This window comes from Hyperolius riggenbachi, unplaced genomic scaffold (assembly GCF_040937935.1).
Source record: "Hyperolius riggenbachi isolate aHypRig1 unplaced genomic scaffold, aHypRig1.pri scaffold_151, whole genome shotgun sequence".
NCBI classification, from domain to species: domain Eukaryota; kingdom Metazoa; phylum Chordata; class Amphibia; order Anura; family Hyperoliidae; genus Hyperolius; species Hyperolius riggenbachi.
This window is the reverse complement of record NW_027152365.1, coordinates 55,352-81,596: the sequence shown is the minus strand read 5'-3', so window position 1 is coordinate 81,596 and position 26,245 is coordinate 55,352. Positions and strand designations below refer to the sequence as shown.

The 26,245-nt window shown below is 45.9% G+C and overlaps 1 protein-coding gene across 1 annotated transcript in view; it reads left to right on the top strand.

The window, feature by feature from the left end:
- Positions 1–18,259, top strand: part of LOC137543666 (EP300-interacting inhibitor of differentiation 3-like) — a 37,997-nt gene extending 19,738 nt beyond the window's left edge. The window contains exons 4-5 of the mRNA XM_068264792.1: positions 16,634–16,692; positions 18,189–18,259. Of these exons, the coding sequence (XP_068120893.1) occupies positions 16,634–16,666 (33 nt within the window). The 3' untranslated portion in view covers positions 16,667–16,692; positions 18,189–18,259. The remainder of the gene's footprint in view (positions 1–16,633; positions 16,693–18,188) is intronic.
- Positions 18,260–26,245: the final 7,986 nt, after the last annotated feature.

Here is a 26,245-nt window from a genome sequence, read left to right as displayed (position 1 = left end):
TCTTGTTTTTTTCCGCCACCAATCAGGCTTTCTTTAGGTGGGACATTATGCCAAGAATTATTTTATTCTAAATATGTTTTAATGGGAAAATAGGAAAAAAATGTGGGGAAAAATTCATTATTTTTCAGTTTTCGGCCATTATAGTTTTTAAATAATGCATGCTACTGTAATTAAAACCCATTAAATGTATTTGCCCATTTGTCCCGGTTATAAAACCATTTAAATTATGTCCCTATCACAATGTTTGGCGCAAATATTTTATTTGGAAATAAAGGTGCTTTTTTTCAGTTTTGCGTCCATCCCTAATTACAAGCCCATAGTTTATAAAGTAACAGTGTTGTACCCTCCTGACATAAATATTTAAAAGGTTCAGTTCCTAAGTTAACTATGTATTTTTTTTTTAATTGTACATTTTTTATTTTTTTTAATTACCAAAAAAAAATGGGGGGTGTGGGAGGTAATGAGTTAATTTTTTGTGTAAAACTAATGTATTTGTATGTGAAAAATGCATTAGGGTGTAGTTTTACTATTTGGCCACAAGATGGCCACAGTAAATTTTTTTTTTTAATGCGACCTGCCTTGCAGGAAGTGCTACGAGGCTTCCCAGTCATTAGGAAGTCGGCGGCAAACTTCCACACTCAGCAAATGATACCGACAGCCTTCCGCACCGCCTAGGGCTCACTACATGATAGCCGCTGTGCAGCGGCATCCCCCCGCTTCGATCGCCTCCGGCAATCTTTGATCAGGAAATCCCGTTCAAAGAATGGGATTTCCTGAAGGGCTTCCCTCGTCGCCATGTCGACGGGGCGGGATGACGTCATCGACGTCGTGACGTCAAAGGGAGTCCCGATCCACCCCTCAGCGCTGCCTGGCCCTGATTGGCCAGGCAGCGCACGGGGTCTGGGGCGGGGGGGGGGGGGGTGGCGATCAGCAGGTAGCGGCGGCGATCGGAATGCACACGCAGCTAGCAAAGTGCTAGCTGCGTGTTGCGAAAAAAAAATTATGCGAATCTGCCCAGCAGGGCCTTAAAAATCCTCCTGCGCGGCATAGCCTGAGCTCAGCTTGGGCTTACCGCCAGGAAGGTTAAGGGCCTTGAGGTAAGGAGACCTTCACTTTATATTCACCCGTGGAACTTGTTTGGTTGGGTGACATAATATTGTGATAATTCTTTCCATTGATACGCCTATTATTTGGAAATGTTTTTAGATTAGACATGGCGTCTATAAGACCTGAATATAGGGCAGCACGGTGGCGTAGTGGTTAGCTCTCTCGCCTTGCAGCGCTGGGTCCCTGGTTCGAATCCCAGCCAGGGCACTATCTGCAAAGAGTTTGTATGTTCTCTCCGTGTCTGCGTGGGTTTCCTCTGGGGCACTCCGGTTTCCTCCCACGTTCCAAAAACATTCGGATAAGTTAATTGGCTCCCCCTAAAAAAAAAAAAAAAAATTGGCCCTAGACTGCAGTACTTACACTACATAATATAGACATATGGCAATGGTAGGGATTAGATTGTGAGCTCCTTTGAGGGACAGTTAGTGACAAGATATATATATATATATATATATATATATATATATATATATATATATATATATATATATATATATATATATATATATATACATTGTACAGCGCTGCATAATATGTTGGCGCTATATAAATACTAAATAATAATAATAATAATATACCACCCAGCGCTTGGAATTAACATTTTACTGCAAGATGAGGCCTTCTGACTCCTCAAGAGCAGAAGAAGAACCTTACCTATGTTTATTAGTGTTATTGCTATTACTGCTAATCCAAACTAATTATTTGACTGATAAATGTTGTGATGTTTGGGATTTGTGTATGTTGGTTATCATGTCTATCAACAGTTGTCATCTTCTTTTAATCAGGTGTATTTTGGCAAATTACTTTTCCTGTATTTTGTATAGGTATGCTCTTTGCATTGAAATTGTAAGTCTCTGTAATTTATTATCTTACCACAAGATGTCAGCATATTTCCCAATTTCTCTTTGAGTCCATTCCACCACTAGATGTCACTAATATCAGTATCCCATTCGCCCTTTGCCCAATCTTGTTCCCATTGCTGATTACGCGGCCGCGTATTACAAACATTTAGACAGTAATTAAACAGCGTCGTCCCGCTCATACGCCATTCCCTGATGTAGCTTCGGCGTAAGCGGTAGGAACCAGGCCACCCCAGCCCGCACCTACTACCTATTGGTAAGCCCCAGGTCTCTTTATACGGAACGCTCTATTTATCTTTATATTGCACTGGTATTGTGGTTGGCTTTCTGATACTTGCAAACATTTAGGAACCAGGCCACCCCAGCCCGCACCTACTACCTATTGGTAAGCCCCAGGTCTCTTTATACGGAACGCTCTATTTATCTTTATATTGCACTGGTATTGTGGTTGGCTTTCTGATACTTGCAAACATTTAGGAACCAGGCCACCCCAGCCCGCACCTACTACCTATTGGTAAGCCCCAGGTCTCTTTATACGGAACGCTCTATTTATCTTTATATTGCACTGGTATTGTGGTTGGCTTTCTGATACTTGCAAACATTTAGGAACCAGGCCACCCCAGCCCGCACCTACTACCTATTGGTAAGCCCCAGGTCTCTTTATACGGAACGCTCTATTTATCTTTATATTGCACTGGTATTGTGGTTGGCTTTCTGATACTTGCAAACATTTAGGAACCAGGCCACCCCAGCCCGCACCTACTACCTATTGGTAAGCCCCAGGTCTCTTTATACGGAACGCTCTATTTATCTTTATATTGCACTGGTATTGTGGTTGGCTTTCTGATACTTGCAAACATTTAGGAACCAGGCCACCCCAGCCCGCACCTACTACCTATTGGTAAGCCCCAGGTCTCTTTATACGGAACGCTCTATCTTTATATTGCACTGGTATTGTGGTTGGCTTTCTGATACTTGCAAACATTTAGGAACCAGGCCACCCCAGCCCGCACCTACTACCTATTGGTAAGCCCCAGGTCTCTTTATACGGAACGCTCTCTATCTTTATATTGCACTGGTATTGTGGTTGGCTTTCTGATACTTGCAAACATTTAGGAACCAGGCCACCCCAGCCCGCACCTACTACCTATTGGTAAGCCCCAGGTCTCTTTATACGGAACGCTCTATTTATCTTTATATTGCACTGGTATTGTGGTTGGCTTTCTGATACTTGCAAACATTTAGGAACCAGGCCACCCCAGCCCGCACCTACTACCTATTGGTAAGCCCCAGGTCTCTTTATACGGAACGCTCTATCTTTATATTGCACTGGTATTGTGGTTGGCTTTCTGATACTTGCAAACATTTAGGAACCAGGCCACCCCAGCCCGCACCTACTACCTATTGGTAAGCCCCAGGTCTCTTTATACGGAACGCTCTATTTATCTTTATATTGCACTGGTATTGTGGTTGGCTTTCTGATACTTGCAAACATTTAGGAACCAGGCCACCCCAGCCCGCACCTACTACCTATTGGTAAGCCCCAGGTCTCTTTATACGGAACGCTCTATCTTTATATTGCACTGGTATTGTGGTTGGCTTTCTGATACTTGCAAACATTTAGGAACCAGGCCACCCCAGCCCGCACCTACTACCTATTGGTAAGCCCCAGGTCTCTTTATACGGAACGCTCTATCTTTATATTGCACTGGTATTGTGGTTGGCTTTCTGATACTTGCAAACATTTAGGAACCAGGCCACCCCAGCCCGCACCTACTACCTATTGGTAAGCCCCAGGTCTCTTTATACGGAACGCTCTATCTTTATATTGCACTGGTATTGTGGTTGGCTTTCTGATACTTGCAAACATTTAGGAACCAGGCCACCCCAGCCCGCACCTACTACCTATTGGTAAGCCCCAGGTCTCTTTATACGGAACGCTCTATCTTTATATTGCACTGGTATTGTGGTTTACTTTCTGATACTTGCAAACATTTAGGAACCAGGCCACCCCAGCCCGCACCTACTACCTATTGGTAAGCCCCAGGTCTCTTTATACGGAACGCTCTATTTATCTTTATATTGCACTGGTATTGTGGTTGGCTTTCTGATACTTGCAAACATTTAGGAACCAGGCCACCCCAGCCCGCACCTACTACCTATTGGTAAGCCCCAGGTCTCTTTATACGGAACGCTCTATTTATCTTTATATTGCACTGGTATTGTGGTTGGCTTTCTGATACTTGCAAACATTTAGGAACCAGGCCACCCCAGCCCGCACCTACTACCTATTGGTAAGCCCCAGGTCTCTTTATACGGAACGCTCTATTTATCTTTATATTGCACTGGTATTGTGGTTGGCTTTCTGATACTTGCAAACATTTAGGAACCAGGCCACCCCAGCCCGCACCTACTACCTATTGGTAAGCCCCAGGTCTCTTTATACGGAACGCTCTATCTTTACATTGCACTGGTATTGTGGTTGGCTTTCTGATACTTGCAAACATTTAGGAACCAGGCCACCCCAGCCCGCACCTACTACCTATTGGTAAGCCCCAGGTCTCTTTATACGGAACGCTCTATTTATCTTTATATTGCACTGGTATTGTGGTTGGCTTTCTGATACTTGCAAACATTTAGGAACCAGGCCACCCCAGCCCGCACCTACTACCTATTGGTAAGCCCCAGGTCTCTTTATACGGAACGCTCTATCTTTATATTGCACTGGTATTGTGGTTGGCTTTCTGATACTTGCAAACATTTAGGAACCAGGCCACCCCAGCCCGCACCTACTACCTATTGGTAAGCCCCAGGTCTCTTTATACGGAACGCTCTATTTATCTTTATATTGCACTGGTATTGTGGTTGGCTTTCTGATACTTGCAAACATTTAGGAACCAGGCCACCCCAGCCCGCACCTACTACCTATTGGTAAGCCCCAGGTCTCTTTATACGGAACGCTCTATCTTTATATTGCACTGGTATTGTGGTTGGCTTTCTGATACTTGCAAACATTTAGGAACCAGGCCACCCCAGCCCGCACCTACTACCTATTGGTAAGCCCCAGGTCTCTTTATACGGAACGCTCTATATTGCACTGGTATTGTGGTTGGCTTTCTGATACTTGCAAACATTTAGGAACCAGGCCACCCCAGCCCGCACCTACTACCTATTGGTAAGCCCCAGGTCTCTTTATACGGAACGCTCTATTTATCTTTATATTGCACTGGTATTGTGGTTGGCTTTCTGATACTTGCAAACATTTAGGAACCAGGCCACCCCAGCCCGCACCTACTACCTATTGGTAAGCCCCAGGTCTCTTTATACGGAACGCTCTCTATCTTTATATTGCACTGGTATTGTGGTTGGCTTTCTGATACTTGCAAACATTTAGGAACCAGGCCACCCCAGCCCGCACCTACTACCTATTGGTAAGCCCCAAGTCTCTTTATACGGAACGCTCTCTATCTTTATATTGCACTGGTATTGTGGTTGGCTTTCTGATACTTGCAAACATTTAGGAACCAGGCCACCCCAGCCCGCACCTACTACCTATTGGTAAGCCCCAGGTCTCTTTATACGGAACGCTCTATCTTTATATTGCACTGGTATTGTGGTTGGCTTTCTGATACTTGCAAACATTTAGGAACCAGGCCACCCCAGCCCGCACCTACTACCTATTGGTAAGCCCCAGGTCTCTTTATACGGAACGCTCTATCTTTATATTGCACTGGTATTGTGGTTTACTTTCTGATACTTGCAAACATTTAGGAACCAGGCCACCCCAGCCCGCACCTACTACCTATTGGTAAGCCCCAGGTCTCTTTATACGGAACGCTCTATTTATCTTTATATTGCACTGGTATTGTGGTTGGCTTTCTGATACTTGCAAACATTTAGGAACCAGGCCAACCCAGCCCGCACCTACTACCTATTGGTAAGCCCCAGGTCTCTTTATACGGAACGCTCTATTTATCTTTATATTGCACTGGTATTGTGGTTGGCTTTCTGATACTTGCAAACATTTAGGAACCAGGCCACCCCAGCCCGCACCTACTACCTATTGGTAAGCCCCAGGTCTCTTTATACGGAACGCTCTATCTTTATATTGCACTGGTATTGTGGTTGGCTTTCTGATACTTGCAAACATTTAGGAACCAGGCCACCCCAGCCCGCACCTACTACCTATTGGTAAGCCCCAGGTCTCTTTATACGGAACGCTCTATTTATCTTTATATTGCACTGGTATTGTGGTTGGCTTTCTGATACTTGCAAACATTTAGGAACCAGGCCACCCCATCCCGCACCTACTACCTATTGGTAAGCCCCAGGTCTCTTTATATGGAACGCTCTCTATCTTTATATTGCACTGGTATTGTGGTTGGCTTTCTGATACTTGCAAACATTTAGGAACCAGGCCACCCCAGCCCGCACCTACTACCTATTGGTAAGCCCCAGGTCTCTTTATACGGAACGCTCTATTTATCTTTACATTGCACTGGTATTGTGGTTTACTTTCTGATACTTGCAAACATTTAGGAACCAGGCCACCCCAGCCCGCACCTACTACCTATTGGTAAGCCCCAGGTCTCTTTATACGGAACGCTCTATCTTTATATTGCACTGGTATTGTGGTTGGCTTTCTGATACTTGCAAACATTTAGGAACCAGGCCACCCCAGCCCGCACCTACTACCTATTGGTAAGCCCCAGGTCTCTTTATACGGAACGCTCTCTATCTTTATATTGCACTGGTATTGTGGTTGGCTTTCTGATACTTGCAAACATTTAGGAACCAGGCCACCCCAGCCCGCACCTACTACCTATTGGTAAGCCCCAGGTCTCTTTATACGGAACGCTCTATTTATCTTTATATTGCACTGGTATTGTGGTTGGCTTTCTGATACTTGCAAACATTTAGGAACCAGGCCACCCCAGCCCGCACCTACTACCTATTGGTAAGCCCCAGGTCTCTTTATACGGAACGCTCTATTTATCTTTATATTGCACTGGTATTGTGGTTGGCTTTCTGATACTTGCAAACATTTAGGAACCAGGCCACCCCAGCCCGCACCTACTACCTATTGGTAAGCCCCAGGTCTCTTTATACGGAACGCTCTATTTATCTTTATATTGCACTGGTATTGTGGTTGGCTTTCTGATACTTGCAAACATTTAGGAACCAGGCCACCCCAGCCCGCACCTACTACCTATTGGTAAGCCCCAGGTCTCTTTATACGGAACGCTCTATCTTTATATTGCACTGGTATTGTGGTTGGCTTTCTGATACTTGCAAACATTTAGGAACCAGGCCACCCCAGCCCGCACCTACTACCTATTGGTAAGCCCCAGGTCTCTTTATACGGAACGCTCTATTTATCTTTATATTGCACTGGTATTGTGGTTGGCTTTCTGATACTTGCAAACATTTAGGAACCAGGCCACCCCAGCCCGCACCTACTACCTATTGGTAAGCCCCAGGTCTCTTTATACGGAACGCTCTATCTTTATATTGCACTGGTATTGTGGTTGGCTTTCTGATACTTGCAAACATTTAGGAACCAGGCCACCCCAGCCCGCACCTACTACCTATTGGTAAGCCCCAGGTCTCTTTATACGGAACGCTCTATCTTTATATTGCACTGGTATTGTGGTTGGCTTTCTGATACTTGCAAACATTTAGGAACCAGGCCACCCCAGCCCGCACCTACTACCTATTGGTAAGCCCCAGGTCTCTTTATACGGAACGCTCTATCTTTATATTGCACTGGTGTTGTGGTTGGCTTTCTGATACTTGCAAACATTTAGGAACCAGGCCACCCCAGCCCGCACCTACTACCTATTGGTAAGCCCCAGGTCTCTTTATACGGAACGCTCTATCTTTATATTGCACTGGTATTGTGGTTGGCTTTCTGATACTTGCAAACATTTAGGAACCAGGCCACCCCAGCCCGCACCTACTACCTATTGGTAAGCCCCAGGTCTCTTTATACGGAACGCTCTATTTATCTTTATATTGCACTGGTATTGTGGTTGGCTTTCTGATACTTGCAAACATTTAGGAACCAGGCCACCCCAGCCCGCACCTACTACCTATTGGTAAGCCCCAGGTCTCTTTATACGGAACGCTCTATTTATCTTTATATTGCACTGGTATTGTGGTTGGCTTTCTGATACTTGCAAACACCTGGTGTCTTTTATATTGAGTCTTGCCATTCATTGTCTTCACTCTGGATAGTGATTATGTCTTTTCCTTTTCCACGGTGAGTTGTTCTCTGGTTTCTTACACAGATGGGAGTCTTTACTTGGTATAGGTCACTTTTCCCAGGACTTTAGGATGCTTGACCCTCTTCTGGCATTAATTGGTATTCAGCGTTGTGTGTTATATACCAGTTTACATATATTCAGTAATGTTCCTGCACTGTCACTTTATTGCTGTGGTCTTTCATTGACATTTGAAACTAAGGTCTTATTTACTTCTATGTATATATAGTTTGCACTGTCACTGCTTCCATCTGATGCTGTGATTGAATTTGAGCTGCTGTATTACTTAGTGGTCCCCTTTTTGTCTGAGCGGCGGTCCTTTGATCCCTTGTCCCACCAGGTTACATATTATTGGGTGGGACACAATTGCTGGGACCTTTGTGCTGTTGCTCTGGGACTATAATTCTTTATTACGGGTATGATGGCCTAGTGTGTGTTTTTTAAATGATTTTAATTGAATTCCTATTTTGTTTATAATAAAGATGATCCTATTTGGAAGATGCAGTGGTGATTCTAAAGTGTTTTTTATTTATTTATTTATATATACTCTAGTATGAGGAACTACATTATTCTTTTTTGTTTCTTAGAATTGTCATGTGGGTCTAGGACCCTAGTTTCCTCTACCTAATTGGTTATAACGTGCTTCCTGTGGGGAAGTATATACCCTTCTGGTGATTTAAACAGAAGGATGTTTAGGGCTGATTAGTAAGTAGTAATTTGTCTCTGAACCGCACTAACTTTTATGAATCAAGGCCATTGTGTAATTATCTATTAAAGATCTTTAAAGGCAAAAGCAGTAAACTGTGGTTACAGATGACCAATGTACGACAATGCTGTGTCTCCCGTGTGTGTACGGATCTTTCAATGATCTTTCTGCTAAACTCTCCGGGATTTCCCCATGCATCCTTCTTCATTCAACAATCCTACCGTTGGTAATCTTCTTGTGGTCTATTGCTATTGTCTACATATCATTGCTAAAGATGTTTAGTAGAAAGATCGCTCATTGGCAGTTTCCAGTGATTCAGTGTTGCCGGAGGTACCTAGCATTACTCTCTCATTTCATCAGCTTGTTTCAGATTTGTTACATGGCCTGCATAACGGACTATAGGTATCAGCAGCATGTGTTATAAGTAGAAAGTTTACAGGTTTGCTTTCTAAAAAAAAAAAACCCAGAAGATAGAAAACCTCTAAGGCTAGTACACATGTGCAGACAATCTGCCCAAGTATCGTTCCAAGTTGTCTGTTGGACAATAGGTTGGACGTATGTGCAGGCAATAAACGACTAGGCTACCCACTGATAACGGGGCAGTTGGCCTGATCCGACTGGCGAATCTACTCACCAACTATTTGGCAGGTTGGCCACGTGTGTACAAGTCATTTGGACGGCTTGTTTTTTGTTTTTTTGAATGCGGGTTATGGTGTGTGCACAGTATTTAAATGAGTTGGTTGTTCAGTTGGTCAGCGCTGTGTATGCAATGGTCTTGCAAACAAGTCGTGTGGTTGGTTGTACATTAATTTGCACATGTGTATTATTATTATTATTATTATTATTATTATTATTGTATTTATAAAGCGCCAACATATTACGCAGCGCTGGACATTAGTTTAGGTTACAGACAATATTTAGGGGTGACATACAGCAATATGACAATACAGGAAGACAAGAAAACCAGATCACACAGCACAGTATGAGTACAAGGTAATGCTTAGTCACTGGAAGGAGCATGGAGATCACACAGCACAGTATGAGTACAAGGTAATGCTTAGTCACTGGATGGGAGCATGGAGATCACACAGCACAGTATGAGTACAAGGTAATGCTTAGTCACTGGATGGAGCATGGAGATCACACAGCACAGTATGAGTACAAGGTAATGCTTAGTCACTGGATGGAGCATGGAGATTACACAGCACAGTATGAGTACAAGGTAATGCTTAGTCACTGGATGGGAGCATGGAGATCACACAGCACAGTATGAGTACAAGGTAATGCTTAGTCACTGGAGGGGAGCATGGAGATCACACAGCACAGTATGAGTACCAGGTAATGCTTAGTCACTGGATGGAGCATGGAGATCACACAGCACAGTATGAGTACAAGGTAATGCTTAGTCACTGGATGGAGCATGGAGATCACACAGCACAGTATGAGTACAAGGTAATGCTTAGTCACTGGATGGAGCATGGAGATTACACAGCTCAGTATGAGTACAAGGTAATGCTTAGTCACTGGATGGAGCATGGAGATCACACAGCACAGTATGAGTACAAGGTAATGCTTAGTCACTGGAGGGGAGCATGGAGATCACACAGCACAGTATGAGTACAAGGTAATGCTTAGTCACTGGATGGGAGCATGGAGATCACACAGCACAGTATGAGTACAAGGTAATGCTTAGTCACTGGGGGGGAGCATGGAGATCACACAGCACAGTATGAGTACAAGGTAATGCTTAGTCACTGGATGGAGCATGGAGATCACACAGAACAGTATGAGTACAAGGTAATGCTTAGTCACTGGATGGAGCATGAAGATCACACAGCACAGTATGAGTACAAGGTAATGCTTAGTCACTGGGGGGGGAGCATGGAGATCACACAGCACAGTATGAGTACCAGGTAATGCTTAGTCACTGGATGCAGCATGGAGATCACACAGCACAGTATGAGTACAAGGTAATGCTTAGTCACTGGAGGGGAGCATGGAGATCACACAGCACAGTATGGGTACAAGGTAATGCTTAGTCAGACACTGGATAGAGCATGGAGATCACACAGCACAGTAGGAGTACAAGGTAATGCTTAGTCACTGGATGCAGCATGGAGATCACACAGCACAGTGTGAGTACAAGGTAATGCTTAGTCACTGGAGGGGAGCATGGAGATTACACAGCACAGTATGAGTACAAGCTAATGCTTAGTCACTGGATGGGAGCATGGAGATTACACAGCACAGTATGAGTACAAGGTAATGCTTAGTCACTGGATGGAGCATGGAGATCACGCAGCACAGTATGAGTACAAGGTAATGCTTAGTCACTGAATGGAGCATGGAGATCACACAGCACAGTATGAGTACCAGGTAATGCTTAGTCAGTCACTGGAGGGGAGCATGGAGATCACACAGCACAGTATGAGTACAAGGTAATGCTTAGTCACTGGAGGGGAGCATGGAGATCACGCAGCACAGTATGAGTACAAGGTAATGCGTAGTCACTGGATGGAGCATGGGGATCACACAGCACAGTATGAGTACAAGGTAATGCTTAGTCACTGGATGGAGCATGGAGATCACACAGCACAGTATGAGTACAAGGTAATGCTTAGTCACTGGATGGGAGCATGGAGATCACACAGCACAGTATGAGTACCAGGTAATGCTTAGTCACTGGATGGAGCATGGAGATCACACAGCACAGTATGAGTACAAGGTAATGCTTAGTCACTGGATGGGGCATGGAGATCACACAGCACAGTATGAGTACAAGGTAATGCTTAGTCACTGGAGGGGAGCATGGAGATCACACAGCACAGTATGAGTACAAGGTAATGCTTAGTCACTGGATGGGAGCATGGAGATTACACAGCACAGTATGAGTACACGGTAATGCTTAGTCACTGAATGGGAGCATGGAGATCACACAGCACAGTATGAGTACAAGGTAATGCTTAGTCACTGGATGGAGCATGGAGATCATACAGCACAGTATGAGTACAAGGTAATGCTTAGTCACTGGAGGGGAGCATGGAGATTACACAGCACAGTATGAGTACAAGCTAATGCTTAGTCACTGGATGGAGCATGGAGATCACACAGCACAGTATGAGTACAAGGTAATGCTTAGTCACTGGATGGAGCATGGAGATCACACAGCACAGTATGAGTACAAGGTAATGCTTAGTCACTGGATGGGAGCATGGAGATTACACAGCACAGTATTAGTACAAGGTAATGCTTAGTCACTGGATGGAGCATGGAGATCACACAGCACAGTATGAGTACAAGGTAATGCTTAGTCACTGGATGGAGCATGAAGATCACACAGCACAGTATGAGTACAAGGTAATGCTTAGTCACTGGGGGGGGAGCATGGAGATCACACAGCACAGTATGAGTACCAGGTAATGCTTAGTCACTGGATGCAGCATGGAGATCACACAGCACAGTATGAGTACAAGGTAATGCTTAGTCACTGGAGGGGAGCATGGAGATCACACAGCACAGTATGGGTACAAGGTAATGCTTAGTCAGACACTGGATAGAGCATGGAGATCACACAGCACAGTAGGAGTACAAGGTAATGCTTAGTCACTGGATGCAGCATGGAGATCACACAGCACAGTATGAGTACAAGGTAATGCTTAGTCACTGGAGGGGAGCATGGAGATTACACAGCACAGTATGAGTACAAGCTAATGCTTAGTCACTGGATGGGAGCATGGAGATTACACAGCACAGTATGAGTACAAGGTAATGCTTAGTCACTGGATGGAGCATGGAGATCACGCAGCACAGTATGAGTACAAGGTAATGCTTAGTCACTGAATGGAGCATGGAGATCACACAGCACAGTATGAGTACAAGGTAATGCTTAGTCACTGGATGGAGCATGGAGATCACACAGCACAGTATGAGTACAAGGTAATGCTTAGTCACTGGATGGAGCATGGAGATCACACAGCACAGTATGAGTACAAGGTAATGCTTAGTCACTGGATGGGAGCATGGAGATTACACAGCACAGTATTAGTACAAGGTAATGCTTAGTCATTGGATGGAGCATGGAGATCACACAGCACAGTATGAGTACAAGGTAATGCTTAGTCACTGGATGGGAGCATGGAGATCACACAGTACAGTATGAGTACAAGGTAATGCTTAGTCACTGGAGGGGAGCATGGAGATCACACAGCACAGTATGAGTACAAGATAATGCTTAGTCACTGGATGGAGCATGGAGATCGCACAGCACAGTATGAGTACGAGGTAATGCTTAGTCACTGGAGGGGAGGATGGAGATCACACAGCACAGTATGAGTACAAGGTAATGCTTAGTCACTGGATGGAGCATGGAGATCACACACCATAGTATGAGTACAAGGTAATGCTTAGTCACTGGATGGGAGCATGGAGATCACACAGCACAGTATGAGTACAAGGTAATGCTTAGTCGCTGGATGGGAGCATGGAGATCACACAGCACAGTATGAGTACGAGGTAATGCTTAGTCACTGGATGGGGCATGGAGATCACACAGCACAGTATGAGGACAAGGTAATGCTTAGTCAGTCACTGGATGGGAGCATGGAGATCACACAGCACAGTATGAGTACAAGGTAATGCTTAGTCACTGGATGGGAGCATGGAGATCACACAGCACAGTATGAGTTCAAGGTAATGCTTAGTCACTGGATGGAGCATGGAGATCACACACCATAGTATGAGTACAAGGTAATGCTTAGTCACTGGATGGAGCATGGAGATCACACAGCACAGTATGAGTACAAGGTAATGCTTAGTCACTGGAGGGGAGCATGGAGATCACACAGCACAGTATGAGTACAAGGTAATGCTTAGTCACTGGATGGAGCATGGAGATCACACAGCACAGTATGAGTACAAGGTAATGCTTAGTCACTGGATGGGAGCATGGAGATCACACAGCACAGTATGAGTACAAGGTAATGCTTAGTCGCTGGATGGGAGCATGGAGATCACACAGCACAGTATGAGTACAAGGTAATGCTTAGTCACTGGGTGGGAGCATGGAGATCACACAGCACAGTATGAGTTCAAGGTAATGCTTAGTCACTGGAAGGAGCATGGAGATCACACACCATAGTATGAGTACAAGGTAATGCTTAGTCACTGGATGGAGCATGGAGATCACACAGCACAGTATGAGTACAAGGTAATGCTTAGTCACTGGAGGGGAGCATGGAGATCACACAGCATAGTATGAGTACAAGGTAATGCTTAGTCACTGGATGGGACATGGAGATCACACAGCACGGTATGAGTACAAGGTAATGCTTAGTCACTGGATGGGGCATGGAGATCACACAGCACAGTATGAGTACAAGGTAATGCTTAGTCACGGGATGGGGCATGGAGATCACACAGCACAGTATGAGGACAAGGTAATGCTTAGTCACTGGATGGGGCATGGAGATCACACAGCACAGTATGAGGACAAGGTAATGCTTAGTCACTGGATGGGAGCATGGAGATCACACAGCACAGTATGAGTACAAGCTAAAGCTTAGTCAGTCACTGGATGGAGCATGGAGATTAGGCAAGTTAGGTTCACTCAAATGCATAGCATGGGTGCACAGTAATGGAGGTGCATGATCAGGTAGGACACAAAAGGAGGAGGACCCTGCCCAAAGGCTTGCAATCTAGAGGGAGAGGTAGGGACACGAGAGGTAAGGGACCAGAGTTCGGCTGTGGGTTTAGAGCACTTGTGAGGGGTGGTAGGCCAGAGTGAAAAGGTGTGTTTTGAGGGCCTTCTTGAAGGTGTTGAAGGAGGGGGCTGCCCTAATGGGTGGAGGTAGGGAGTTCCATAGTGTTGGAGCAGCTCTTGAAAAGTCCTGGAGGCGTGCATGGGACTGGGTGATGCGGGGGGCGGTTAAGCGAAGTTCATTGGAAGAGCGGAGTGAGCGGCTAGGTGTTTACGTCTGAGTAAGTTTGGAAATGTAGGTTGGACAGGTTTTGTGGACGGATTTGTAGGTCAGACACAGTATCTTGAATCTGATTTTGGACTGGATAGGAAACCAGTGGAGGGATTCATGGAGGGGAGCCGCCCTGGTGGAGCGATGGGAGGAGTGGATAATTATGGCTGCCGCATTCATGATGGACTGCAGTGGGGCTATTCGGGTCATAGGGAGACCAGACAGAAGGGCATTGCAGTAGTCGAGGCGGGAAATTATGAGGGCATGGATGAGGAGTTTGGTGGTGGCAGGGGTCAGGAAAGGGCGAATCTTACAGATGTTATGAAGGTGGAAGTTGCAGGACTTTGTGAGGTTTTGGATGTGGGGAGTGAAGGAGAGTGCGGAGTCCAGGGTGACACCCAGACAGCGGGCTTGAGAGGTAGGGCGAATGGTAGTGTGGTTAACAGTGACCTGCACATCTGGGAGGTCCAGGGTTGACTGGGGTGGGAAGATCATAAATTCTGTTTTGTCTAGATTTAGTTTCAGGAACCTAGCGGACATCCAGGAGGAGATGGCAGATAGGCAGGAGGAGACCTCGTCCACGGTAGTGGTGGATATGTCAGGGGTGTGGAGGTAGATTTGGGTGTCATCTGCATACAGATGGTAGTTAAAACCCATGGAGGAGATAACCTTGCCAATGGAGGATATGTATAGGGAGAACAGCAGAGGGCCAAGGACCGAGCCTTGGTGGACTCCCACTGAGAAGTGGTTGGGGGTGGACGAGGACTCATTGAAGGAGGTCGTGAAGGAGCGGTTGGAGAGGTAGGATGAAAGCCAGGACAGGCTGAGATTGTGAATGCCCATGGACTGGAGGGACTGGAGGAGTAGGGGATGATCTACTGTATCAAAAGCTGCTGAAAGGTCAAGGGAGGAGAATGGAGTATTTACCTTCAGCTTTAGCTAAGGCAAGGTCATTGAACACTTTGGTGAGAGCCGTTTCGGTTGAGTGGGCAGGCCGAAATCCAGATTGCAGTGGGTCTAGTTGGCATTGAGGTACTGGGTCAGGTGTTTGTAAACCAGACGCTCAAGGAGTTTTGAGGCGAAGGGGAGGAGGGAGATCGGGCGGTAGTTGGAGGGTAGCGAGGGTCGAGGGAGGGTTTCTTGAGCAGGGGTAGTACAGTGGCCTGCTTGAAGTCTGAGGGGAAGGTGCCTGTGGATAGGGAGAGGTTAAATAGGGTAGTGAGGACTGGGGCCAATTCCGTGAAGTGAGGCTGAAGTAGATCAGAAGGGATGGAGTCAAGGGGGGAAGTAGTGGTATGGGAAGTCTGCAGTAGGTGGATGACTTCCTCGGTGGTAGTAGGAGTGAAGGAGGTGAGGGGAGAATAGGGTGGTGGAGGAGGAGTTTGTTGTGAGCGGGTGGGAGGTGAAGATTGGAGATTGGATATTTCCTGTCGGATGGAGACTATTTTGTTTTAGATGATGCAGTTTCCCAGGGAGAGTGTGAGCATTAGAGTGATCCTGATTGGTTACTGTGATAGTGGTTGCCTTGGCTGTCTTATATCCTCACTATTGGGGGAATACTTGGAACCCCCATTAGCCAGGTGAGTGTGCCGGTCCCTGAATGCTTTCCTGTATGAATAGGAAACCTGAATACAGCTCGCTGACTGAGCATTTGTATGGAGCTGCTCTATTCAGGATATTACATAGGTAATGAAGCAGATTGTAATGTCCATATTCATTTGTCATCTATAGGAGATAATAGAAACATCCCAGCACCGTGAATAAACGTGTTGCCATAGCGAGAGGATTGTGTAAGTATATGTATGTTTGTTGTGTAATTCCAGCTGTCTGTATTGGTCACTGAGGTACACATTACAAGATTATCTGGCAGATTTACTGCCAAATCGATTATTTCCAACACGTCCAATCTGATTGGTTTTTCATTCACTTCTATGGAAAATCGATCGGACATGTTGGAAGTAATCGATCTGGCAGTGAATCTGCCAGAAAATCTCATTGTGTGTACCAGGCATTAGGCCATAGGAAAGGTTACACCTCAGTGTCCCGCTGTATCAGCACCGCCTCTTCAGGGCATCCGTGTCTTCCTGCAATGGGCATGTAAAGGGGAATTATCAGTTGGTCCTCCTAGATCAAGTTTCTACAGTGGTATTGGCCCCCCATGCCTCCCCCTACTTTATCCAGAAAAGATTGCCTGTTACACCTGCCCACGGTGTACCCTGCTTAACCTACATGCCTGTTGGATATATGGAACCAGCAATCCCGTTTTATTTTGGGATGTTGTGTTAGCCACTTGCTATGTGAGTTTTGAGCCCTGGTCCTTTTTACATGTTGCCATGATGTACAGTGCCTGGCTTAGCCCAAGGCTGGTCACCACTCTGCATGTATGTCTTTTCCTGGTGCACTTCTGTACACCCTCTACAGCAGGGGTAGGGAAGCTATGGCTCGGGGGCCAGATGTGGCTCTTCTGATGGCTACATCTGGCTCACAGACAAATCAATAGGGGTTGATTCACTGAGCTGCACTGCTCAAGCAGCACAGCTCAGTGTGGCAGCGCAAGTAACATTTTCAAATTAGGCACACTACTGCTGTAACTTAATTGCAATTCCCCCCCCCCCCCCCAAAAAAAATAAAAAATAAAAAAATGAACAGTTACTCCAATTGTCCCAGTCTGGACCCTGCCAGGTCCAGTGACTTTGTAGGACGAGATCCCTGCACTTTGATTGGCCCAATAGGCTGTCTGTCACTTAACAGGCAGCCTATTGGGCCAAAGTGCGGGGATCTCATCCTACAGAGTGAATCAATCCCCAAGTCAGCTAGCTAATTGTACAAGCTGTTAGTCTGTATTTCTCCTATTTGGCTCTCTGGGAGATTGCTGATGATGCTGAAACCCAAGAGAAGCTGAAACTTTCGCTGCCCGGCGGATCAACTGTATACACATCACCATGGCAACAGGAACATGAACCCTCTGCTGCGCATGCGCACTGTCCCAGTTTGAAACCTATTGTATGGCTCTCACAGACATATTTTTAAATCTGTGGCGTTTATGGTGCTCTCAGCCAAAATGGTTCCTGACCCCGGCTCTACAGGGCCCAGATGTATACCCATCTATATATAGATCCGGTACCTGGGGACCTGTCACAGTGATGTCATGTCCCCCTTGTCCATCCTATTGCTTGTTACTCTGTACAAGTATGATTTTAGTAGTGCGGCAAGCTTACATTTTGCTTTGAGACTTCTTTAGTATGAAAATACAACTTCTTATTTTGTTTCTCTTTCCTTTTTGTAGGTTTGGAGATGCCAAATATTCCAAATATGGAAATTGTTTAGTTTTCTTTTTTTTCCTGTGACACAATAAAGTTTTTATTTTTAGTTCACAATTGGTCTTCATTCAGTATTTTCCCCCAATTCAGAGGTACTTTAAGAAATACAGAGATAGCTTTTTTTTTTTTTAGTTCTATAGAGGGGGGAAAACGCTTTCACCACAATACTTCAATTTTATGGGAATCTAAACCCAATGAAAAAAAAAAAAGTTTCACCTGCCTGGGGCTTTTACCAGCCCCCCTGCAGCCATCATGTGCCCTCGTAGTCACTCCTGGATCCTCTGGTCCCCCGCCTTCAGCTAGTTTTGTCTTTTCTGTTTCGGAGTCGGTGGGCCACCAAACGTCATTGCATGCGTTACCCCGGTAACAGGACGCTATAGCGGCGTCACACATCTTTGTATGCGTTGTCACCCGCTATAGCGTCCTGTTATCGGGGTAACGTGTGTTGCCATGGTAAAACTTATACCATACATGCCATATTTCATCACAAGGTAAAAAGCTGGCACGTCCGAAGTTAATCTTTATTGATTCCATCTCCCTGGATCACTCCCAAGCTGCAGCCAATGCCTGCAGCTTCAGGAACCGGATCCCCGCAATTCCATCATCACAGCCAGTCTATGCAGAAGTGCGCCCTCTACAGCAGCAGCATATTTCTCTTATGTTAGACTGAGTCCGACTGACGGCAGAGCGGGAACCCGGTCCTCGTAGCTGCAGTAAGAGGAGGACAGCGGCGTGGGAGCGATCCAGGCAGATGGGGCTGGAGGAAGCCCCAGGTATGTATAAAATCTTTTGATGTTTTCAGCTCTGCTACACATTAAGGTTCATACACATGAGATTAAAGTGAATGTTTACCAATCTAAAAATAGAAAAGTCAGATACTCACCTAAGGAGAGGGAAGGCTCGGTCCTAATGAGCCTTCCCTCTCCCGGTGCCCGGTCCCGCGCAGGATCCCCCGTGGCAGTATTCGACCAGTTCGGTCAAATACTGCCACTTCCGCATGCCTTCGGGAGCTTTCGGAAGCCTTCGGGAGCACTTGGGCTCCCGAGGATGGGGCCGCTCCATAGTACACATGCGCGAGCGCCTTCTATGATGCTCTCGCGCGTACGTAGTATGGAGCGGCCCGTCTTCGGAAGCCCGAGTGCTCCCGAATACCTCCGAAGTCCCTGCGGCGGCGGACGCGAACTGGGGAGCCAGCGCAGCACCGAGGGCACCGGGAGAGGAGAGGGAAGGCTCATTAGGACCGAGCCTTCCCTCTCCTTAGGTGAGTATCTGACTTTTCTATTTTTAGATTGGTAAACACTGGCTTTAAAGTTGGCTGAGATGGTCAGTAAATAACTACTCTGCCAAGAATCTATTGTGTACACTATAACGCTATATTACACCACTCAATTTCTTCCCACCCTGTATAGCAACAGAACACACCTCCAGGCTAGCAACACATTACTACAGTATTGAGTCTAAACTGTCTTCCAAAGGATCAACTCTTCACCCCTGTGGGCAACAATGAATGTATGTAAAAAGAAGCCGCAACCAAGGATTAAACTTCATCCCAATCAGTAGGTGATACCCCCTTTCCCATGAGAAATCCTTTCCTTTTCTCAAACAGATCTGTATGGCTGATATTGTGGTGAAACCCCTCCCACAGTGTGATGCCAGGACCATGGAGATGACATCACACTGTGGGAGCCTTGTTGCATTGTGGGAAATAACAGCTGTTTCCAACAAACACTGACTAAATCATTTATACATAATTATTGTAAAAATTATGCACTTTTTTTCATTACATTATTTTCACTGGAGTTCCTCTTTAATAACAAAGTAACCACAAGAGGGCAGTGAGATGGAAAGGATTTCTGCTTGCATGCACATATCAGGCAAATTGTACAGTACAACTTGAAAAAGGGCCAATCCATAGGAAGTGCATTTAATTGGCCCACTTCTAAGGTGCATACAATTTTCATGCAAGTTAGAATTACTTGCATTTCACTGACCATCTCTATTACCTACTTCCTAGTTGAGATAGAGAATTGTTCTTTAGCTCTGGTATATTAGTACCAATGTAAGGGTGAAGTACAGGAAAGCTACACATAGTCCCCTCTATCCAAGTGAGAGTGGAAAAGCAAAAAGATTCTGGGCACCAACCACAAGTTCAACGTGACCTTTATTCCATTACCAACAATCCTGACAAGTTGCAGTGTATATGGCTTGTAAAGTGTTTCACAGGTGAAAACCCACTTCATCAGAGGCATATCAATTTTATTTTTTATTTTTTTTGCCTCAGATAAAGCAGATTTTCACCTGTGAAACGGCTATCAGGCCATATAGACTGCAATTTATGTCGGGATTGTTGGGAATGGAGTAAAGGTGACATTGAAATTATCCTTGTGGTTGGTGCCCAGGATCTTTTGCTCTTCCACTCAATACGTACTATGATGTCTCGAGGCACAATCAAGGCACCTGCTTCTCCCAACATTGCCTTGTGATCTAGTGCCAATCAACTATTTCTACTTGATTTTGTCCCTTTACACAAGTCTCAAGAAGAGAGGCTGCCATATTTTATTTTTAACACCACCAGTTTCCTGGCTGCTCTGATGATCTTTCTGACCTCAGTAGTGTGTGAATCACACACTGGAAACAAGCCTGCAGCATAACCAGTCAGAGCACCTGATCTGCATACTTGCTCAGGGTCTATGGCTGAAGTTTGGTGACTTATATTTTACTTGGACAGCTGGAAGCAAAGTACTTCTATCCTCCAAGAATTGTGTTTGTCACTCAGAACTTAGCTGGATTGAACATGATTTAAATTAAGCCTTGCACTCCATTTTTCATAGCTTTTGCATTCCTGTAGTCCAAGACTATGGACATTTCAAATGCAAATCATTCTGAATTGTATGCAGGTTGGAATTGAACCAATCACATTCACTTCCTGCTGAATCTGATTGGGCCATTTTCAAGCAGCATGCAAAGCAGAATAATTTACATCTCATTAACTATCTCTACTGAAAATGACAGAACATAATAGGACAGCAAACCTGGGCTGAATGGATTGCTGTTATGCTGGAAATACACCATGCAATTTTCCATCTGATAGATTGGTCTATAGATAATTCTTTACTTAGACTTCTGTAAACAACAAAACATAAGGTTACATACCGTATATTGCACAAGGTAGACTATAACCACGGTGCTTACGTATTGCCTGTTATACAGCAAACATTTAGTAAGGCCTCAGTTTGAAGCACTTGTTAGAGCCACACCCCATGTGGCCAAGTAAATGTGGCAAAAACAAGAGCACGCTATGTTTTCAGTCACAGGTCAAAGAACTACTTGTAAAACAAATATTCCACAAGGATGTATTAATATACTCCAAAACAAACAGTGCAACGCGTTTCACAGGTATGTTCCCACTTCCTCAGGGAACTAAGAGATAGGAGTACACAGTATAGTCTCAAGGTCACAAATAGCACCTCTGTTTCACAGACACAGAGGCGCTATTCGTGACCTTGAGCCTATACTGTGTACTCCTATCTGTTAGTTGCCTGAGGAAGCGGGAACATAGCTGTGAAACACGTTGCACTGTTTGTTTTGGGGTATATTAATAAACCTGTTGTCATAAAACTGACGGTATCTTGTCTGCTGTATGCATGTTGGATTATTATGGCTCTGTACAATTTAACAAGCTGACACATCATTGCATTCCAGCGGTTCTGGAGGTGTGTTTAGCTTCTAAGGGTACAATGGTTAATTTGCATATATTCAGCAGTGGTGCCTGGGAGACATCTCGAGCTCACTCCAACCTGAATTATCGCAAATTCTTTCTGTTTTAGGAAAGCAAATTTTTGTTTTTCTTAACATCTTAGTAAGGGGGCTTTTAGGACCATTGTAGTCCCTTACACACTCCAATGAGTTCTGGGTCACCATGAGCTTGCTGGTTAGTCTGTACTTGTCTGCTTCAGGGAGGTGAGTCCACCACCACCTCCTAAGGAATTTAATCCTTTTAGAACCTTTTATCCTGCTGGCGCTGCTGTTCACTCTTACATTACTTATATCCACCCCTTGTGGGGGGGGGGGGGGGTGTTGATCACCAATTTTTCCTTATCTATAGAGAGCGACTTTTAATCCTGCCGATACAGTGGTTACCTAGGCAGTAACCCACGTTTGTGAGTATATACTTATCATTTACAACCCCTTGTTTTGCATACTACACTATATTGGGCTCTCTGTATTTCTTTTGTCTGAATTAAAGCATCAAAGTTTTTTTTTTGTATATAATGGCGAGATGCTCCTGGATTCTTTGCTTCTTCAATATAAAGCTTATCATATCAGATATGTTATAAAAGTGAAATGATTTGTTAACTTCAAGTTTTTATTCAGTACAAGGACCACCATGAAGATCAACAACACAAATGCAGATAACATCTACAACCAACAAGTTTGTATGAAGTCTCCACCCAGTGGGCTCTCAAGTATACTTCAATGTTAAATAAGGAATGTGGATTCATATTAATATAATGTAAACCTGCGTTAAAGAGAAGGGATGCTGTCACACCGCAGTGGCCACTCCCTCCTTAGGGTTACCCGGTAACCTCCAGCCTATGGAACAATCAATGAGTAGCAGACCTGCTAATCTAAGGTGCTCCTCATACCTTCCCATAATGACAGCTGTCAGGAGTGATGTATGGCAGCTATGGTGGAAGAGGTGGCTGGAGAATATGGACCAGGCACTGTTCCTGTGCATGTCCTCTAACAGATTTTCGGTAGAATGCCTGGAGTTCCCCTTTAAAGAGAGGCGGAGCCAAAGCTCAGGTTCAGAAACACATATGTGACATCGGTAACATAAGGAGAAGGAAGCTTTTGGATCCTAATGAGACTTCTCACGCTGTCCTCTGCCGCTGCCATGGACCCTCAAATTGATCAGTCCGCGCACCTCTTCTGGACCGTGCTGCGTGAGCTGCATGCACAGTAGCATGGAGCCGCTGATACACAAGCAGCTCAGACTTACTGCACAGGTGCTGCTGTACTTGTGCAGGATCAGTACAGCCCCAATGAGATTACTGACAAGTCATTGGAGGGTCTCCAAGCTGCATGCACAGTAGCATGGAGCCACTGATGTACAAGCAGCTCAGGCTTACTGCACAGGTGCTGCTGTACTTGTGCAGGATCAGTACAGCCCCAATGAGATTACTGACAAGTCATTGGAGGGTCAGTGAGCTGCATGCACAGTAGCATGGAGCCACTGATGCACAAGCAGCTCAGACTTACTGCACAGGTTCTGCTGTACTTGTGCAGGATCAGTACAGCCCCAATGAGATTACTGACAAGTCATTGGAGGGTCAGTGAGCTGCATGCACAGTAGCATGGAGCCACTGACACACAAGCAGCTCAGACTTACTGCACAGGTGCTGCTGTACTTGTGCAGGTTCAGTACAGCCCCAATGAGATTACTGACAAGTCATTGGAGGGTCTCCGAGCTGCATGCACAGTAGCATGGAGCCACTGATGCACAAGCAGCTCAGGGTTACTGCACAGGTGCTGCTGTACTTGTGCAGGATCAGTACAGCCCCAATGAGATTACTGACAAGTCATTGGAGGGTCAGTGAGCTGCATGCACAGTAGCATGGAGCCACTGACACACAAGCAGCTCAGACTTACTGCACAGGTGCTGCTGTACTTGTGCAGGATCAGTACAGCCCCAATGAGATTACTGACAAGTCATTGGAGGGTCAGTGAGCTGCATGCACAGTAGCATGGAGCCACTGATGTACAAGCAGCTCAGGGTTACTGCACAGGTTCTGCTGTACTTGTGCAGGATCAGTACAGCCCCAATGAGATTACTGACAAGTCATTGGAGGGTCTCCGAGCTGCATGCACAGTAGCATGGAGCCGCTGATGTACAAGCAGCTCAGACTTACTGCACAGGTGCTGCTGTACTTGTGCAGGATCAGTACAGCCCCAATGAGATTACTGACAAGTCATTGGAGGGTCTCCGAGCTGCATGCACAGTAGCATGGAGCCACTGATACACAAGCAGCTCAGACTTACTGCACAGGTGCTGCTGTACTTGTGCAGGATCAGTACAGCCCCAATGAGATTACTGACAAGTCATTGGAGGGTCAGTGAGCTGCATGCACAGTAGCATGGAGCCACTGATACACAAGCAGCTCAGGGTTACTGCACAGGTGCTGCTGTACTTGTGCAGGATCAGTACAGCCCCAATGAGATTACTGACAAGTCATTGGAGGGTCTCTGAGCTGCATGCACAGTAGCATGGAGCCACTGATGCACAAGCAGCTCAGGGTTACTGCACAGGTTCTGCTGTACTTGTGCAGGATCAGTACAGCCCCAATGAGATTACTGACAAGTCATTGGAGGGTCTCCGAGCTGCATGCACAGTAGCATGGAGCCACTGATGTACAAGCAGCTCAGGGTTACTGCACAGGTTCTGCTGTACTTGTGCAGGATCAGTACAGCCCCAATGAGATTACTGACAAGTCATTGGAGGGTCAGTGAGCTGCATGCACAGTAGCATGGAGCCACTGATGTACAAGCAGCTCAGACTTACTGCACAGGTTCTGCTGTACTTGTGCAGGATCAGTACAGCCCCAATGAGATTACTGACAAGTCATTGGAGGGTCTCCGAGCTGCATGCACAGTAGCATGGAGCCACTGATGTACAAGCAGCTCAGACTTACTGCACAGGTTCTGCTGTACTTGTGCAGGATCAGTACAGCCCCAATGAGATTACTGACAAGTCATTGGAGGGTCAGTGAGCTGCATGCACAGTAGCATGGAGCCACTGATGTACAAGCAGCTCAGGCTTACTGCACAGGTGCTGCTGTACTTGTGCAGGATCAGTACAGCCCCAATGAGATTACTGACAAGTCATTGGAGGGTCTCCGAGCTGCATGCACAGTAGCATGGAGCCACTGATGCACAAGCAGCTCAGGCTTACTGCACAGGTGCTGCTGTACTTGTGCAGGATCAGTACAGCCCCAATGAGATTACTGACAAGTCATTGGAGGGTCAGTGAGCTGCATGCACAGTAGCATGGAGCCACTGATGTACAAGCAGCTCAGGGTTACTGCACAGGTGCTGCTGTACTTGTGCAGGATCAGTACAGCCCCAATGAGATTACTGACAAGTCATTGGAGGGTCAGTGAGCTGCATGCACAGTAGCATGGAGCCGCTGATGCACAAGACACTCAGGGTTACTGCACAGGTGCTGCTGTACTTGTGCAGGATCAGTACAGCCCCAATGATATTACTGACAAGTCATTGGAGGGTCAGTGAGCTGCATGCACAGTAGCATGGAGCCACTGATGTACAAGCAGCTCAGGCTTACTGCACAGGTGCTGCTGTACTTGTGCAGGATCAGTACAGCCCCAATGAGATTACTGACAAGTCATTGGAGGGTCAGTGAGCTGCATGCACAGTAGCATGGAGCCGCTGATACACAAGCAGCTCAGGGTTACTGCACAGGTTCTGCTGTACTTATGCAGGATCAGTACAGCCCCAATGATATTACTGACAAGTCATTGGAGGGTCTCCGAGCTGCATGCACAGTAGCATGGAGCCACTGATACACAAGACACTCAGGCTTACTGCACAGGTGCTGCTGTACTTGTGCAGGTTCAGTACAGCCCTAATGAGATTACTGACAAGTCATTGGAGGGTCTCCGAGCTGCATGCACAGTAGCGTGGAGCCACTGATGCACAAGACACTCAGGCTTACTGCACAGGTGCTGCTGTACTTGTGCAGGTTCAGTACAGCCCTAATGAGATTACTGACAAGTCATTGGAGGGTCTCCGAGCTGCATGCACAGTAGCATGGAGCCGTTGATGTACAAGCAGCTCAGGCTTACTGCACAGGTTCTGCTGTACTTGTGCAGGATCAGTACAGCCCCAATGAGATTACTGACAAGTCATTGGAGGGTCAGTGAGCTGCATGCACAGTAGCATGGAGCCACTGATGTACAAGCAGCTCAGGGTTACTGCACAGGTGCTGCTGTACTTGTGCAGGATC